This window comes from Myotis brandtii, unplaced genomic scaffold, assembly GCF_000412655.1.
Source record: "Myotis brandtii unplaced genomic scaffold, ASM41265v1 scaffold154, whole genome shotgun sequence".
In the NCBI taxonomy this organism is placed as follows: Eukaryota; Metazoa; Chordata; class Mammalia; order Chiroptera; family Vespertilionidae; genus Myotis; species Myotis brandtii.
Window position 1 is genome coordinate 8344728 of NW_005355584.1, and position 17147 is coordinate 8361874.

The 17147-nt window shown below is 42.3% G+C and overlaps 1 protein-coding gene across 4 annotated transcripts in view; it reads left to right on the plus strand.

Moving 5' to 3' along the window:
- ATP9B (ATPase, class II, type 9B) overlaps positions 1-17147 on the plus strand; it is a 138835-nt gene that overhangs the window by 97544 nt on the left and 24144 nt on the right. For all 4 annotated transcript variants that reach the window (XM_014535913.1, XM_014535914.1, XM_014535915.1 and 1 more), the window contains 3 exons: positions 2853-2995; positions 9765-9877; positions 13599-13847. In XM_014535913.1, coding sequence (XP_014391399.1) covers positions 2853-2995; positions 9765-9877; positions 13599-13847 — 505 coding nt within the window. The remainder of the gene's footprint in view (positions 1-2852; positions 2996-9764; positions 9878-13598; positions 13848-17147) is intronic.

The following is a 17147-nucleotide window of genomic DNA, read 5'->3' on the forward strand; positions in this document are numbered from 1 at the left end:
CAAAAGCCTCTGCACATAGCTTGGGTGGGGCGGGGTCTCAGGGGATCAACAGGGTGGAGCATGCAGCTATGGCTGCTCCTCAGTCCTACCCTAAGAGGCCCCGAGTCTCAGTGTCCAGGTAATCGCTGCAAGCTCCTCTGAGAGAAAGCCGCCCTCGAGTTCCACCCGCTGCCAGACAGTCCAGTTTCTCCCTGTATGAGTCTGGGTCCCCAGAGACTCTCCTGGAACTGGAGTTCAGAGCAGTCGGGAGCTTGAGACTCCCTCCCGATTGAAAAAGACAACCGTGTCCTCAGTTGCCAGCCCTGTCCACGTGCGCCACATCCTCAGTTGCCAGCCCTTTGCACATGCGCCTTCGTACCTCTGCACTTTACTTCCGCACCTCCTCTGAGTCTCAGTGTGCTTTTCTCTTTCCTTCTAGTTGTAGAATTTCCACTCAGCCAGCCTTCCTGTGGTTCTGGATGATGTCCATTTTGTCTTTTAGTTGTATTTTTGAAGTGGTTGTGCGAGGTAGCAATTTCCGGTGTTTACCTATGCTGCCATCTTGGTTTCTCTGTAGATATTTTTTAAATAGTTGACTTTAAAGGGTTACAAAACTTAATTTCAAATTTTTTTTATTTCTTTTCGTGTCAGTTTTGCAAAGTTATGGCTTTCAAGAAACATGTCAGCTGTACCTAAGTATTCTAATTTATTCACAAAAGCTTGCTCATAATATTTTCCTATAATCTCCCATAGAGAGAGGATTGTTTTCTTTCCTGATACTTAGTTATCTTTCCTTTTTTCTTTCAGTCTTCCAATAGGTTTGTCAGCTTCAGTAGTTGTAGAAAAATCTCCTCTATGCTATATGATATATTTCTTTTTTATTAATAGTACCATACTTTATTTCTTTCCTCCTACCTTCTTTGGTTTTTATTATCTTTACTTCTTGTGATAGATGCTTAATTCACTAGTTTTCAGCGCTTTTTCTTTTTTGAATACATGCAATAGAAGCTATGAATTTCTTTCTATAGGAGTACTGCTTTGGCTGCATCCCACAAGTTTTCATATTTTGACAATGTTTTTTAATTTACATCGTGATTTCTTCTTTGATCCATGGTTATTACAAAGTTATTTCTTCATTTACAAGTGTATTTGAATTTTCTAACTGTCTTTATTTTAGCTTAGTTGTCACAGAACATACCTTCATTGTAAGGTTGCACCAAAAGTCACTGGTTCAGTTCCCCGTCAGGGCACATGCCTGGGTTGCGGGCTCAGTCTCCACTAAGGGATGTGCAGGAGGCAGCCAATCAATGTTTTTCTCTCATTGATGTTTCTGTCTCTCTCCTCTCCTTCTAAAACAAAAAGTTCAGAAAGAGCTTCCATCAGACATGGAGAAACTTCTGATGCCTGTATTTTTTTTTTAATTCTCACCCAAGGATATTTTTTCCATTGATTTTTTTTAGAGAGAGTGGAAAGGAGAGGGAGAGACAGAGAGTAACACCGATGTGAAAGAAACACATCAATTGGTTGCCAGGGCCGGGAGCTTGCAACCAAGGTACGTGCAATTGACCAGAATTGACAGTCCACAGTCTGACAATTTGTCCACTGAGCCAAACCGGCTAGGGCCTGATGACCTGTATTGAAGACCAAACACAAACACATATCCCACTCAGCACCATGACGACCACGGCCAAAGCAAAACAATATTGAAAGAAAAGGCTGGACCTGACTACTGTGTTGAATTTACTGCTAGTTGTGAGTGGTTTAAACTATTCAAGAATTGTTATTTATTCTGTAATGTGAGAGTGAGTTGTGAGCCTGTAAGTGCTCATGTGAAGTCAGCTGAAGAATTTTTGTAAACTCTAGAGAAGGTGATTGTGGAGGAAAATTACTTGCCAGAGCAAATATTCAATATGGCTGAAACTTCACTATTGTGGAAATAAATGCCTGAAAGGACTTTCATCCCTAAGGGGACCAAGTCAGTGCTGGTTTCAAGGCTTTTAAGGAGGAGATAACCATCTTGCTTGGTGGCAGTGTTGCAGGTTACAAATTGAAACCCTTTATAATGGGGATAGTGAGAACCGCAGGGCCTCCAAGCTCGTCAATAAGCATGCGCTGCCAGTGTCCTGCAGGAACAATGAGAAGTCACGGGAGATCCAGCTCCTCCTCCACGATGCCCTCCTGAGTTGCTGTGCCAGTGGAATAGAGAAGTACTGTTTGAAGAAGAACATAGCTTTCAAGATTTTGCTTATTGTTAATAATGCTCATGGCATCCTCTTTTTATTGGTGATGTTCTTCCCAATATCAAAGTGCTGTTTCTCCAAACATTACCTCTTTGATCAAATGGATCAGGGGGTTGTAACAGCTTTTAAAGCCTACTCCCTGAAGATGATTTTTGCCCAGGTTTTTGCTGCAACTGAGGAAGACACTGAGAAGTCATTGATGCAATTCTAGAAGGACCTCAACATCTGTGACTCCATCAGAAACCTTGCTTAGGATTGGGATAATGCCACCAAGGAGTATAGGTTCTTGTTATAAAAGAAGACCCATTTCAGATATTCCCAGTGGGACACAGCCTGGCACCCTGCCTGCCCAAGGCACTTAAAACAGCCCATCTTTTTCTTTCCCATCCGATGTCACAGATCACGCTGGAGGACAACATGAGTAACTACTTCACTGTCACCTACAGGCATGTCCTGGGGTGTAGAAAGGTTTGCTGACTTAAAAGACAGTAAGTTCACTTATTTCAAAGTCTAAAATTCAATGTTACTTATTTCGTGTAAAGTTAAAGATAATGTGTATAAATAAATAAATTTAGATGGAAATCATGAGCATGTTAGTATTCACATTAACCATGTGATGATTTTATTTGGCAGTTTGCGTGTGAACTTGGACATGGGTAAAGCAGCATATGGGTGGATGATGATGAGGGATGAGAACATTCCCGGCACAGTCGTTCGGACCAGCACCATCCCAGAGGAGCTGGGCCGCCTTGTGTACCTGCTAACGGATAAGACAGGTACCACTTGTGTGTGTGTGTGCGCGCGCGCACCTCAGGTTGCCTGGTGTGTATAAGTCCACGTGGGTTTATGGTGTCTGTGCATTGAGTCACATTTAGAGTTTCTCAGACTCTGCTCTTGAAAACTGACACGCAACTAATTTTCATCTTCTCATATACACAGTATCATCAGAATTAGCAAAATATTACATTCTCAGAGATTGAAATGACATTTCTATATTTTTAATTTTTTTACAGCCTTACAGATTTTTTGGTCTTATTTTTAACTGCTTTTATTACACCTCTCTAGTGGCTTTTTAAGAGCAAAAATTGCTTGTTTATTATAGAATGACACATGAGCTATAGAAGAAAATAACAATTTGGTGTTTTAACAATGACCTTCTCCTTAAGAGCCTTACCACAAACAATTTATCTCACCTTGAGGTTTCATGCCCAAAATTATATTTGTCTTTATTTTGTTTTGTTTCTTTTATTCATCAAAGAATTCTTGTCAATCCATAACATACTAGAAAAAAAAACCAATTTGAGTGCAGCACTATAATAAAAACCAGATCTAAAGGTTCAATTCCTCCTTGATTTATTGGTTTATGATTTCCAAATAATTATTAGTGAACCATAAATAAAATAATATTTGTATAAATGGCAAAGAAAATGTCTTGAATAAAATTCAGCATTTTAAATAAAATACTAGAAAAGTTCTCACTATAATCAGGAAGAAGAAAGAGAAATCTGCTAACAACACTGTTGTTTAATTATTATTATTCTAGCCATTGCAGCAAGACAAGAAGTAGAAATAAGGTAAACAACAAAAAGAAAAAACAAATGTTTGCAGATGTAACGATCAACCAAGAAAATCACTGGTGGATACAAGCGATCAGTAGAGTGAGTGGCAGGTTCCAGATAAAAGCAGCACAGTAGCCCTTTGCGGGTAGAATAGACTAAAGAATAGCACCCTTCCCGCTAGCCTAAGTCCATGCAGAGCATGCACGCTGGGACCCGATAGCCTAAGTCCACATGCAGCACACATGCTGGGATGCGAAGATGGCAGAGGGCACGTGCAGAACGTCCAGCCATCACAGAAAAATGGAAAAGAAGACAAACACATCCCAAATGTGAAGTCCCCATTGCAGAGACGGCAGCCTCACAACCATGCCATACATTTGATCACTGCAGTGCTGTCAGATCCCGTGTTGGACTGTTCGGGTTTCCTTTGGGCCTGTCTTTGACGGATGTTGAGTACTGGCCAGGCATGCGATGCTCAGGAATCAAGAGTAACTCAGAAATAACAGTATGAGGGGCTCGGGTTCAAGCAGGTCAGTGGAGGAAGAGCCTTCAGAGTTTCCCTTACTAGCTGTGTTGAGCTGATGGGAAGAAGTTTAAAGAACAGGCCTGTAACAATATAGAAAGCAAGCAAAATGGCGTCAAAGGATCCAGAAATGGAGTTGTTGCTGGAAATTGTTTGAGAGAGCAGCCAGAGAAAAGCACATCTGAACTTGGAGTGACTCTGAAGCATAAGAAGGGAAATACTGAATGTAGAGCCAGCAGGTGCACAGGGCAAGCATTCACAGAAGAAACTATCCTGCTTACCAACCAGTCAGCATGGACTTAATTGACAAATGTAACCGGAAACCAAAAATCACCTACAGAAATCAGAGTGCCAACATGAACAAGTGAGCTGTTCCCAAAGAAAAATTCAGTGGCTTTTACAAAGAAATCTAAAAAAACCATCAGGGAAATGTTTAGAATTATGAGAGAGCTTACACATATAAACCCACTGTCAAAGTTAAACTACATTTCTGTGTATCCACAACAATTGGGACACTTAATGTAAACATGCCGATTAGAATGGCAAGTAAATGAACAAAGCAATCCTATATAATCCTTTATAATAAAAGCCTAACATGCAAATCGACTGAACGGTGGAATGACTGGTGGAATGACCAGTTGCTATGATGTGTACTGACCACCAGGGGGCAGACGCTCAATGCAGGAGCTGCCCACAGGCCCCAGGCCAGCCAAGGCGGGTGCCAGCGGGGGCCCCTCAATTGCCCCGCCGGTCACCCCGTAGAGGGAGGTGACCAGCAGCGGGGGGGGCGGGGCTGGTGAGTGGGCGATGCCAGGCCGCCCAAGGCAGGTGCCAGCAGGGGCCCCCCCATCACCCTGCTGGTCGCCCAACAGATCGACCCTGATCCCCAGCCAGGCCCAGGGGCCCTACCCGTGCACGAATTTCATGCACTGGACCTCTAGTTAAAAATAAATTGACATAAAAACATGTAGGACTGGGTCTCCTCCTTCCTGAGGGTGTGTTGCCTCAGGTCAGGGTCCCAGGCATGTGGCAGGGGGAGTGTTGGCTGTGGCCATTCATCAGGGCCACACTGACCAAATCGTAGGTGTGCAAATAGAGCACTGATTGTCTATCCTGTCACTGCAAGCAGGTGAATAGGATTCAGCCCCATCTGCACTTGGACACTGAAAAACACGGTGTCCACATAGTGGGATGGGGTCCATGGACAGACCTGGTCCATTAATGACATGTGCACTAGGGCAGATCCCCTAACCCTCTAAACAAGCCTTATTGTGAGCAAGGCTCTGTGTTGGAGTTGGCACAGCAGGAGGGCACTGAACAGTTAGGCACACATAGATTTCTGTGCATTAGCAAGTCACAGCCAGATTCCAGAAACTCCTCTGTGCCTCTGAAACAGGCGCATTCCTGGTGTTTACTTGTGTGCATGTGCTTTCCAGGAACTTAAGTAATATGCTCTATTTCTATTCCTCACTTTGGTCATGTAAAAAATTCAGGTCTTAGGGTCATCGTGATGACCTCCATCACCCTGCAGCAGCAGGCCTGACAGGAGGTAGTTGTCGGGTGGAACTCTTGGTGTCAGGGAGGGCGGGAAGCAGTTTGCAGACATCTTCCAAGGAGCCTGCACTCTGGCTGGAATGAAGAGCCTCTGTCTGAGGAGCCCCACATTGCTACATAACGGCGAGGTGGGGCTTCACAGTACTGCAAATTGGGTTTGTGCCTCATCAAGAAACTTTTTGACAAGAGGTCTCCCTAAGTGCCACTGTCCTTGGCCAGAGCAGAGTGGAAGAGGCAGGGAGATGCAGCACCCCAATAATCGAATTATAGTTTCTTGTGGACAAGAAAGAGTGGTATAATTAGGTTTGATTGGAGTGCATGTTTCCGGTAAGATCTGAAATTAATGATGTTGCTATAGTGACACATCTGTGGCCACCAGTGCGTGAGACATAAAGTAATTCATTCGGCAGGAGTTGGCATCTGTGAGCTGCCAGGATGTGGAGCATATTGACACTGACCAGAGATACAGCCGCTACGTGATGAACAGTGCTGCAGCTGGAGCTGTACCTTGTCAGTCTGCTGGACCTTCCTCTCCAGTGCCTTTGGTGGTGCCACTGGTTAAGAACAAGGCTGCAGAGGACTCAAAGGTTTTAAAACAGTGCTGATTCAGCCTGTTAAAGCCACACTCTAATTTGTTTGTTAGGGAGTTTTTATCTTCATGTAGAACAAAGCCATTATTGAAAACACTCACTAAAATAACAGGTTTCTGAGGACTCACAAATTAACTTAAACCCATTACCCAAAATGCCATGTTGCTTGGACTTGAATCACTCACACGTTTCCTAGGACGGCCATCTGTGCTGGGCCATGTTGCTGCCACAGCATGCAGGGTGCCTGCGAGCCACACTCTCATGAGGGGTGAGCAGTGTTCTGTCTGGAGATGGTGACAGGGTCTTCAGTTGGGGCATTCGTAAGCAGTCCTGCTGGCACAGTCACTGCAGTGTGGATTTGGGTGTGAGTGCCATTGTTCACATCTTGGGGTGTTTGGACACTCCACAGTTGAACAGATCCTACAGTGCTGGGAACGTCATCTTGAGAAAGCCCATGGACAGCAAGCACTGTATGTGACTCCACATTAAATGGTGTCCGATAGTTTAAAGAATTGATGCATACTCTACAGTTTGGTAAATTAGAAGTTTTCTAAGAAGCTTTGTGTTTTAATATAGCCATCAACCCCATTGCTGAACTAGAACCTTCACAGGAAGTGATGTGCAGGCTGGAAGCTGCCAGTCCTGTGAGCTGTGGGTGGGTTGTCTCTGTTTCCTATGGCAACCACCTCTCCCTCCTCTGCTGCAGCAGGTTTTAGTTTTAGTCTGAGGCCAAATCACCACCAGGGAATATTTGATCAGAAAGCTCTGCATCTGCTTTTCTAACAGTGTTCCTCTGCTAGTTGTGTCACATCTGTCACCATCCCAAGAACGACGTCTGCAGGACTTACTCCTTAGAAGTTAATTTCCTCTTTGCCTGTTTTTCTCATTGTAGTCCAAAAATCTGCTTTATTAAAGAGCTACAGCCTTTTAAAAAAAAAAAAAAAAAAAGGAATCACAACCAAACCTTTTATTAAAAGACACTTCCTGTCCATGGAGCCAGTATCCTGACTAGAGGTCATTGGATGCTCTGACCTAGTGGCTCTCAGCCTCTGCCTGACTCAGTTAGTCCCGCCCCTTTGCCAAGTTTCAGATTCGGGACATACTAACTTCTGCTATATTAAGACAATAAAATTGTAGGAACTGTCAGGAAGATAAGATCTGGAAAATAAGTTTCATTACTGATTCTTTTAGTAACTGGTGTTGTCTCCCCACATTGGCTGCTATACCTGAGGGCACAGAAGTACAACCCCAGCCCGGACCGTCTTGCTCAGAGTCCTGCAGTCAGCTGTGGGAGCAAAACTTCCTTGAAATTTTAAAAAACATTTTCAGGATTCACCTTAAAATGTGAGAAATTATACATGCCACTCACCTAAAGGCATGTCTGCATAAATATTTCAGTATCTTTAACCCAACAAGATGTAAACTTAATTATTCAAATGCCAAAGTAACAGACACATATTTCATTGTTCATTTGATGAAAAATGCTGACTATATCAGTTTTAAATGGCTTAAAACTTGATTTAGTAGCAAGTTAGAATTTTAGAAAGTGCAGCAGTTGTTGCACAATGTTTGAATCAAATAACAGACCTTCAGGATGTATCACTCTCAATATTTGGCATAACTACTGGACAACCTTCATTACAATCTAAGTTTAGAATGTTTTCATCACTCTACAAAGCCTACTTGTATATACACCAGCCTCCATCCATTCTTCCTCGTTCCCATCCTGTCCTAGGCAACTCCTAATCTTACTGCCTCAGTGAATTTGCCTATTGCATTTTTCAAATGACTGGCTTCTTTCACTCAGCATAACTGACATATTGTAGCATGTGTCAATGCTTCATTCCTTTTTATTGCTGAGTACTATTCCATTGTATGGACATGCCACATTTTATTTGCCATTTATTAGTTGATAGACATTAGCATTGTTCTGGGTTTTGCCTATTGAATAATGCTGCTATGAATATTCAAGGTTCTCGCCACAGCTGTCAGGCAAAACCATATGTAACATGACCTTTATATAGAAAATCCTAATCTAAAAATTGTATTAGAACCAATAAACAAGTTTAGTAAGGTTTCAAGATATGAGATCAATATACCAAAATGAATTGTATTTCTATACACTAGCAATAAACTGTCCAAAAATAGAATTGAGTAAACAATTCCATTTACAATAGCATCAAAAATAAAGTCAGTGTACCAGTGCATAGGATCTCATAATGTTAAGATGCAGCATTATTCCCCAAATTGATCTACAGCTTTGAAATGAGCGCAGAGAAGCCTAAGGGAGACAGTACCGGAGCCATCCAAATAGGACTGATGTGTACCTCACAGGAGGTCAGACTCTGAAACCAGATGGGCCGAAGTTAAGTGCATATGTTAGTGTATTTTTATATTAACTGATTCGTAGTGTTGAGGGTCTCCTTCCAGAGCTCTAAGATATATAGCACTGTGAATTTATTCCCACTTAATAAAAACTCAACAGCTGTCTGAAGTGTGGTGGTATCTCTACCCACCTCTCTCATGACGTTGCTTCACTGCATCTGCTTGTGTATCTTTTCGGTAGGAAGCCGAAACCACGAGATCTCAGAAAGTTGACCTGCTTGTGCACCCCTGTTAGCCTGCCTTCCTCACTGCCTCACGCTCACATTAGTGTCTGGCCCCAACCGACTGGCAGTCCCAAGGATTGACCACTGATCGCTTGGACACTGTCCTCGCCTGCCAAGGAGTCAGTGAGCATACCAGCAGCTCACAGCTACAGAGTAAATGCCTTCCCTCCCACTCCTTTCCTTTCTCTTCCTCCAGGGCTTAGATGCACCTGCTTCTGTTCAATTAAAAATACTTAATTTTAAAAAAAAATAAAATAAAATAAAATGCTATTTGGAAAAAAAAAAAATACTTAATTTTTCAAAATAAGGTTGTTGTTTTTAACTGATAGACACACTAATTTGGGGCTAGTTGTCTTGCTCGGGCAGGGCTCTGTCATGTGATTACATAGCTGTGACTCAGTGTTGCAGTTTTGTGCCTGTCGTTTTCAGAATAGGCAAAAATGGCGTTTGTGTCAACAGGCAGAGGGGAGATTTTCTTCACAGAACTAGGCCCCTTCACATCACTAAAGTTACTAAAAGTTATTCTTGACATGCTGGGAAGAACACTTCTTGTCCTCACTAGTAAGATGAAAAGAGCAGCAAAAGGCATTTCAGGAGACTCTGTCATGGAGCAGAGGTTGTGGCAGCAGAGGTGTGTCAGAGGGAGGGAACACCACGATCTCGATGAGCCACCTGTATGCTCTCATTTTCTGTTGCTCCTTGTATCATAGGAACCCTCACTCAGAATGAAATGGTATTTAAGCGGCTGCATCTGGGCACTGTGTCCTATGGGACAGACACAATGGATGAGATCCAGAGCCACATCAGGAGCTCCTACACACAGGTATGACTTCGGTGAGCCTCAGGTGCTGGTCTGCGCACTAGCAAACTCCTTCCGTTATCTTAAAGCATTGCATTAGTTCCATCATCAGCTCTAACTTATAAATCAAGCAACAGATTTGGACTAATTTTAAATAGGCATTTCTATACTGTAGAAGCAAGGCATAATAGCCTTAAATCACTTACTCATGTTAAATTTTCTTAGAGAACTACTTATAAAATTATTCTGTGAAGATGGTATTTCAAAAATACTAAGTAGAATGCTTCATCAGATGTTTCATAATAATTCCTCTGGTTTTCTTCATAATTAATAAGACTTTTTCATATATCCTTTTGTTTTTTCACCTTTTCAGTAAACAGAAGTAAAAGTACAGTGTTAGAAGCCTGTGTACCTGTTATTCATGTCAGCAGGTGCAGCAAACTGCAGGCCTGTTCACTCTCCTTCACCCAGTGCTTTTCAAGTGAAACTCACATATCCCATGATTTCACCTATAATATTTAGTCTGTCTCTAATAGATAAGGGCTCTCTTTTTTTATGATATAGCTTAAATCTCGATTTTTCACTGGGCCCCAGAAGAGTTGTGTAAGGTGGCAAGCACAGGGACTTTTTGCTTTCATAGGGGGGTGCAGCCTGGCGGTTAGGGCGTTTGCCTGTCCCATAGGCAGTGGAGTCCTGACATTCCAGGCTCCTGACGTTGGACACGACCGGGCGAGTGCATGAGTGCAGATCATGTTGAGATCTGTGGAGGGGTTGGAGACAGACCATTTCCCAGTGTTCATTTTTTAGGCTCTGCAGTCTCCATAGCTCTGTTCCCAAGTTGTGTGTTTCTTTCCTTTGGATTTCCTTCTACCTGTCCTATAACCTGAAATCACTGATTCAGAGTACTGAAACCTAGCAGCCGAGGGAATCGAAGATGCTCCCATGCGAGGCTGCTGTCTGTGTCAGCAGTCATCACTTCCTTGGCTTTTCCTCTGCCTCTTTGTAGATTTGTTGTAGAATCTAGTCACCCACATAATAGTGAGCCAAGGTGTGTCAGGGTCAGAAGTACTTACCGTTCACCAGGGCAGCGAAGGCTCAGTGCACCGAGGCCCTGCCCCTTGGGGCTCCCACGGGGCCACACCAGGTGACTTGGCAGACTCTCATCTTTGCATCATTCCTTTCCAGTCTGCGTAGACTGGATTGAATGTACTTGCACTTTTCCCACTCAGACAAAGCTCAGGTGTTGTTGGCACTGTTGTCAGATCCATGAAAACTCTGTCTTCTGCAGTATTCTCCAGTCAGCATATACTTTACTTTTGAGATGCTGTCAAATGAAAATCATCTTATATGTGTACACATTTATCATGTACGTACACTTTATCATGTGTGTGCATGTTTATCATAGGTGTACATGTGTGCATATTTATCATGTGTATACATATTTATTATATGATATGTACATATTTATCACGTGTGTACATATTTGTTATATGTAATGTTTATATACTCATACAAGCACACACACATGCACAAATACTCAAAGCAAAGCACTTTATTAATTCAGATATCACTCATTTCAGTAGGAGTACTTTGTAATCTAAAATATAGGTGTCCCCCAAAAATGTATACACACTTTGAATGATTATAAAGTCAGTTTTTATTAACATACTGATAATTTTCAAAATTTAAAATAATCTACAGAAAGGAGTAATTTTTTTTGTCAGTGCCTGTTTTCAAACTGATGACCATTCTGGTCCAGACACTGCTGGTAACACAAAGCAATGGAATCACAAACATCAAGAATCATTTTGTTCGGTATTTGTATACCCTCAATTCATCAACTGTTGCCAGTTTTGTACTGTAAACTTTATCTTTTATGTGTCCCCATTATAAAGTCTAGTGGGATAAATTTTCTTTGTTCAAAGTCTGATTTCACTCATTATTTCAAATTAGTTAAACCTGAAAAGGAGTGAAGATTGAATTATATTAGCTGTTAAAGTGTATAAAAATGTATATACACTTAGAATAATTATAAAGGTAATGTTTATATTTCAACTGTGTTTCAAACTTGCAGTAGCATTTTAGGATGAATTTCCTTTCAAAGCTTAATCTGGCTGAAGAGAAAGCAACATCAATTGAACTATCAGCTGTTAAAGTGTGTATACATGTTTTTGGGACACCCTGTATTTATTAATAGAAGTCTTTTCTCCTCTCCTAGTAACCTGTGTTGGGATTGAAATGGTACCAGGTGACATCTGTTCTTTTCAAAATTAATTTATATTATCCATGAACTAGAGGCCCGATGCACGAAATTCGTGCAAGGGCTCGGCCCTTGCAGCTGCGGCTTCGTCCATAAGGTCATCTGGAAGGTCGTTTGGCTGTCCGGTCTAATTAGCATATGACACTTTTATTATTATAGATATGATTATAATAGCTCCAAATAAGTGATTTTACTAGATAAAAATAAAAGAAGGAAAGATGAGTCATTATATAAAAATAGCAAATATTTAATATTTTCCCATTTAAGAGGACTTTAAATTTTTTTTTTTTTTTTTTACTAAAAGCTATCTGTTGATGACCTGGTTAGACAGTCCTTTTTATGTGAAATTGACTTTACTCCTTATGTTCTTTATTATTAAGATGACAGTAGCCTACTAGGTCCACTGTAATGTACACAAATCTTTTATAACCTGGTTATATTTCCCCACTGGAAGCACTGGTGATAGAGGGCATATCTTTAATGGGATTTGTGCGAAATTAAATTATACAGCCATCAGTGAGCATAGCCTAATGCAGAAGGTGGGCGTCAGCGAGTTTCTGCTGTAACGGCAGCATGTGAGCAGAACGCAGATGTGGGGTCTGAAGCTCGCTGACAGGGGTGCCAGCTGAGCAGAGAAGTTAAACCCTTCATTAGACAGCACTGTAATTTGATGGGCAGAGTAGTCACGGTTCAGTGGCTCTGCACGCCCCGTCCAAAAGCGGCAGGCTTGGTGCTAAGGAGGATCGTCACAAGTGACTCTGAAGTTACTGAAGAAATGTTTGACAGTCCTGTGGGGTCAGGGGGCGTGTCCCTCCCCCGAGTAGGAGGTGAATAATAAAAGTCATCCGCTTGGCTGATGAACTGAGACCCTTGAATGCAGCTGAATGTGATGAGAGCCAAGCAAACGTCAGTGCTAACTGGGTCGTTGCTTCAGGAGAACAGGGTTTTGAGATATGACGTGGGGGTCACTCTTCCTCAGAATGCAGCCATTATCGGTTATTATGAACTCCAAAACTGGACACTAACTTTAGAAACTGTTGCAAGCTGGATTGATTTATGGTATTCAGCAAAGGTTTATACCATTTTAAGTAGAACATTTGTAAACAAAAATGAAAGAGGATGTATTATATACCATTCTATTTTGCTCTCAAACTTACTCTGCTTTTAGAAATAGTAAATAAGCAGGGATTATGAAGGACTCAGCAAGTTAATGCCACAGTTAGATTGAATCTAGTAAAAGGAAACTGTCAGATGGTAAGCATTATAGCAAATATTTGGGGCTACTTGACAACTGGGAAATACTACAGCACTTGCCGCAGTCAGATAAAAACCTTATCCTACCAGCACATATGATGTAGGAGATCATCAGCAGTAAATCAAATCAAGCTCTTTTTCTTACCCTAATTAGTTTATAAGATAATACATGACCATAATCCCAATGTCAGCTATGCTTTGTCTTCAACTTTGTGACTTCCATATTCACAGCTGCACTCTCAAGCTAGTGGAAACAATACCAGTTCAACTCCACCAAGAAAAGCCCAGTCTTCAGGTCCCAAAGTTAGAAAGAGTGTGAGCAGCCGAGTTCACGAAGCAGTGACGGCCATTGCGCTGTGCCACAACGTGACACCGGTATACGAGTCTCGAGCTGGCGTGACCGGGGAGACTGAGTACGCAGAGGTGGACCAAGACTTCAGCGATGAGAACCGCACCTACCAGGCCTCCAGCCCCGATGAGGTCAGTTGGGCTTTTACAGAATCTCGTTTCACCGTGTTATTCCTCAGAGTACAAAGCGATGTTGGTCGGTGTGTTTCATTGGGACTCAAAGACATGAGCATGAGTTCTTCTAGGAGTGAACAGGGGAGCTTTAGGATAGTGTTAATGCGACAGGCTGGGAAACCTGGGTGAGTGAGGACTTTCTGCGTGTGCACTTGATCCTACTGTGTCCACACACCTCAGAGTACTAAGAGCTAGTCACAGGGCAGCAGGAGGGAAGTCAGTTGTCTGAGTGGATGAACTGACTGGAGTCTTGACAGGCTGCGTTACTCAGTTTCTTCTCATCTCCAAATGCATCATCAGTTCGCATGTTAAATTTCCGGTTATGTTTGCCAGAATTTTAAAGTTTTTTAAATCTACACAAAACAGAAATGATAAAACATTAAATATGGTAATTAGTAACTTCTAACTTTATATTGTTCTTTGATTTTTAGTTTGATAAAAATCTATTATTGCCCTAGCCCAGTGATCGGCAAACTGCGGCTCACAAGCCACATGTGGTTCTTTGGCCCCTTGAGTGTGGCTCTTACACAAAATACCACATGCGGGCGCGCATGTACAGTGCGATTGAAACTTCGTGGCCCATGCGCAGAAGTAGGTATTTTATGGAAGAGCCACACTCAAGGGGCCAAAGAGCCGCATGTGGCTCGCGAGCCGCAGTTTGCCCACCACTGCCCTAGCCGGTTTGGCTCAGTGGATTCAGGAGACAACAGTGTTTTATATCCCACGTCAGCCTGCAGACCAAAGGGTCTCAGGTTCAATTCCAGTCAAGGGCATGTACCTCGGTTGCAGGCTTCCCCCCTGTCCGGGCCCTGGTCAGGACTCGTGCAGGAAGCAATCAATCAATGTGTTTCTCTCACATCAATGTTTCTCTCTGTCTTTCCCTCTCTCTTCCACTCTCCCTAAAAATCAATGGAAAACTATCCTCAGATGAGGATTAACAACAACAACAAAATCTATTATTAAACTAATTTGCCCAGTTCCCATACAGTCTTAGTATATTTTATATAGTTTTCTTATATACTCTTTCCACTCCAGGTTCTTCAGAACTCTGTAAAGTAATCAAGCCAGCCATGGAAAATACCAAAAAACATTTTATTACACATCTACCTTATTACCTGCCAAAAATAAGCACAAATTTTGTTGAAAATACATAGGATTTTTCATCTTTAGGTTTCTGTAACACTTTGAATCTTAAATTAGGAATTCACAATAGAGAGGGATTTCCTTGATTCAAAGATTACTAGAACTAAGTAGAAACTGCTAATCTTATATTTAAATGTGTACTTGTTTAAAATTTCTTCCTACTTTGGGAATTGGACAATGATTAAAAAGTAGCAGAATATTATATAACCATTAGGAAATCCTTAACACGAATTTTAGTCTGAAAATGAAAAGGTTAGATATCATAATTTTAAAGGGCTGTATGGATGCAGTGTTTGTGGGTCCCTGAAGCCTGAGGACAGTTGTCTAAGGTCTCAATACTGAGCTGAGTAAACTTGGCTGCACCAGGCTGACGGAGGATGGTGCTGGGTCCAGTCACTGGTGCTGCTTCAGAAACATTTTTATTGGATCAAATGCTGAGGATCGTGCACCCCAGAGCTCGACTCAGGGACAGGGCCCCATTCATGTTTTCTGTCCAACCTCAGCTGGGACCTGTCACAGTGTACCTGCTTAACAAGCAGCATTGTCGTCAGAAGACAACAAGGCTTTATGTTGCTATTAGCGCTGTACCTCACAATCCCCATGCATTTATGGCTCTGTGTCATTTCGGCCTTTAGAGAGAACACAGTTCATTAAGTAGAATGACCTCAGTGTTGATTCTACCCAATAGAAGAGTCTCATTTTCATTTTCCCAAAACGGAAAGGATCTTTCCCTCACGCATGTGCATAAATAAGTCTTCGCAATACTAATAATGGAGCTCTGGGCGGATTCATCGTAAATCATTAAGGTTCTATGAGGCATAGTCATGAAGTATGTGTAGTAATGAAGTGTGTGTTGTCCTGGTATTTTTAGTGATACTTTCAGATATGGCAAGTGGTGGGGTGTTCTGTCAGGTCACAGTGTGGAGCCTGCTTACACCTGGTTGTTGTTTCTTATGGTGAGTGATCAATAGTTCATTTTCTCTGCGAAGAGGAAGTTCCTTGCCTGTCACTTTGTGTCCACAGCTTCCGCATAGCAAACTCCAGCTTAGCAGACATGAAAAGTTCCCTGGGAATTCCTGAACAGAGTTAAAGCCAACCCTCTTCAGGGTTGTATCTGCTAGGTGCTGAACGGTGACACTTAGCTAGTGTCAGGAACAGGCCTAAGTGGACATGGCCAGCAGGCAGATGGGCGCCAGCTCAGGTGATCAGGGACAGCATGACACAAACCTTGACAACATCTACCCTCTTTTGGCCCAGAAAGGTGATTGGGCGTGTTTCTTGTGGCTGCGGACCCTGTACACCTGCTATTTGGTAGTAACACACTTCCCCCGGGGCTACACCCTTTATCACAGGTAGTTTCTACATTCAGATATCATTTCAGGGGTAGATAAATCTTTACTGGGTGGTTAGTGAAGAATCAGCTAAAATTTAGGACAAACCTAAAAACACAAGAACGTTATGTCATTAACAGCATTGCTTTTGAATTGAGCGAAGTAAGCTCTAACGTATGCGTCGTGCTTCAGTTTAATCCATGTTATTGCTGTGCCTGTCGAAGCAGAGGACTGATTGTGCACTTGTGTCAGCATGTCTGTGGGGAGCAGGTCCTTGTCAGTGACGTCAGCCCTCCTGTGACCCTCAGGAGCAGAAGAGAATGCCGACTCCATGGCCAGCCATGAGTATTGATTGGCAGTCTTTCCAAGCAATCAGATTGCAGTTTATGTTCATAATTCTGTTATTATAACAATGATGGTACTAGCACAGATTATGATTGATAAGTGTGTGGTAAAAACTACCCTGGAGGATTGCTGGCAGCTATGCCTGTGTAATTGCCAAGATGATAAAGGACATTCTCCCAGGCTGTTAAAGAATGACAGCACAACTCATACAACCTAACAAAAGGAAGATAAACAACCCAATTAAAAAATGGGCAAAGGACCTCAATAGACACTTCTCCAAAGTGGACACACAGAAGGCCAAAAGGCATGAAATAGTACTCAATGTCACTGATCATCCGAGAGATGCAAATCAAAACAACAATGAGGTACCACCTCACACCTGTAAGAATGGCTATCATCAACAAATCAACAAATGACAAGTGTTGGCGAGGATGTGGAG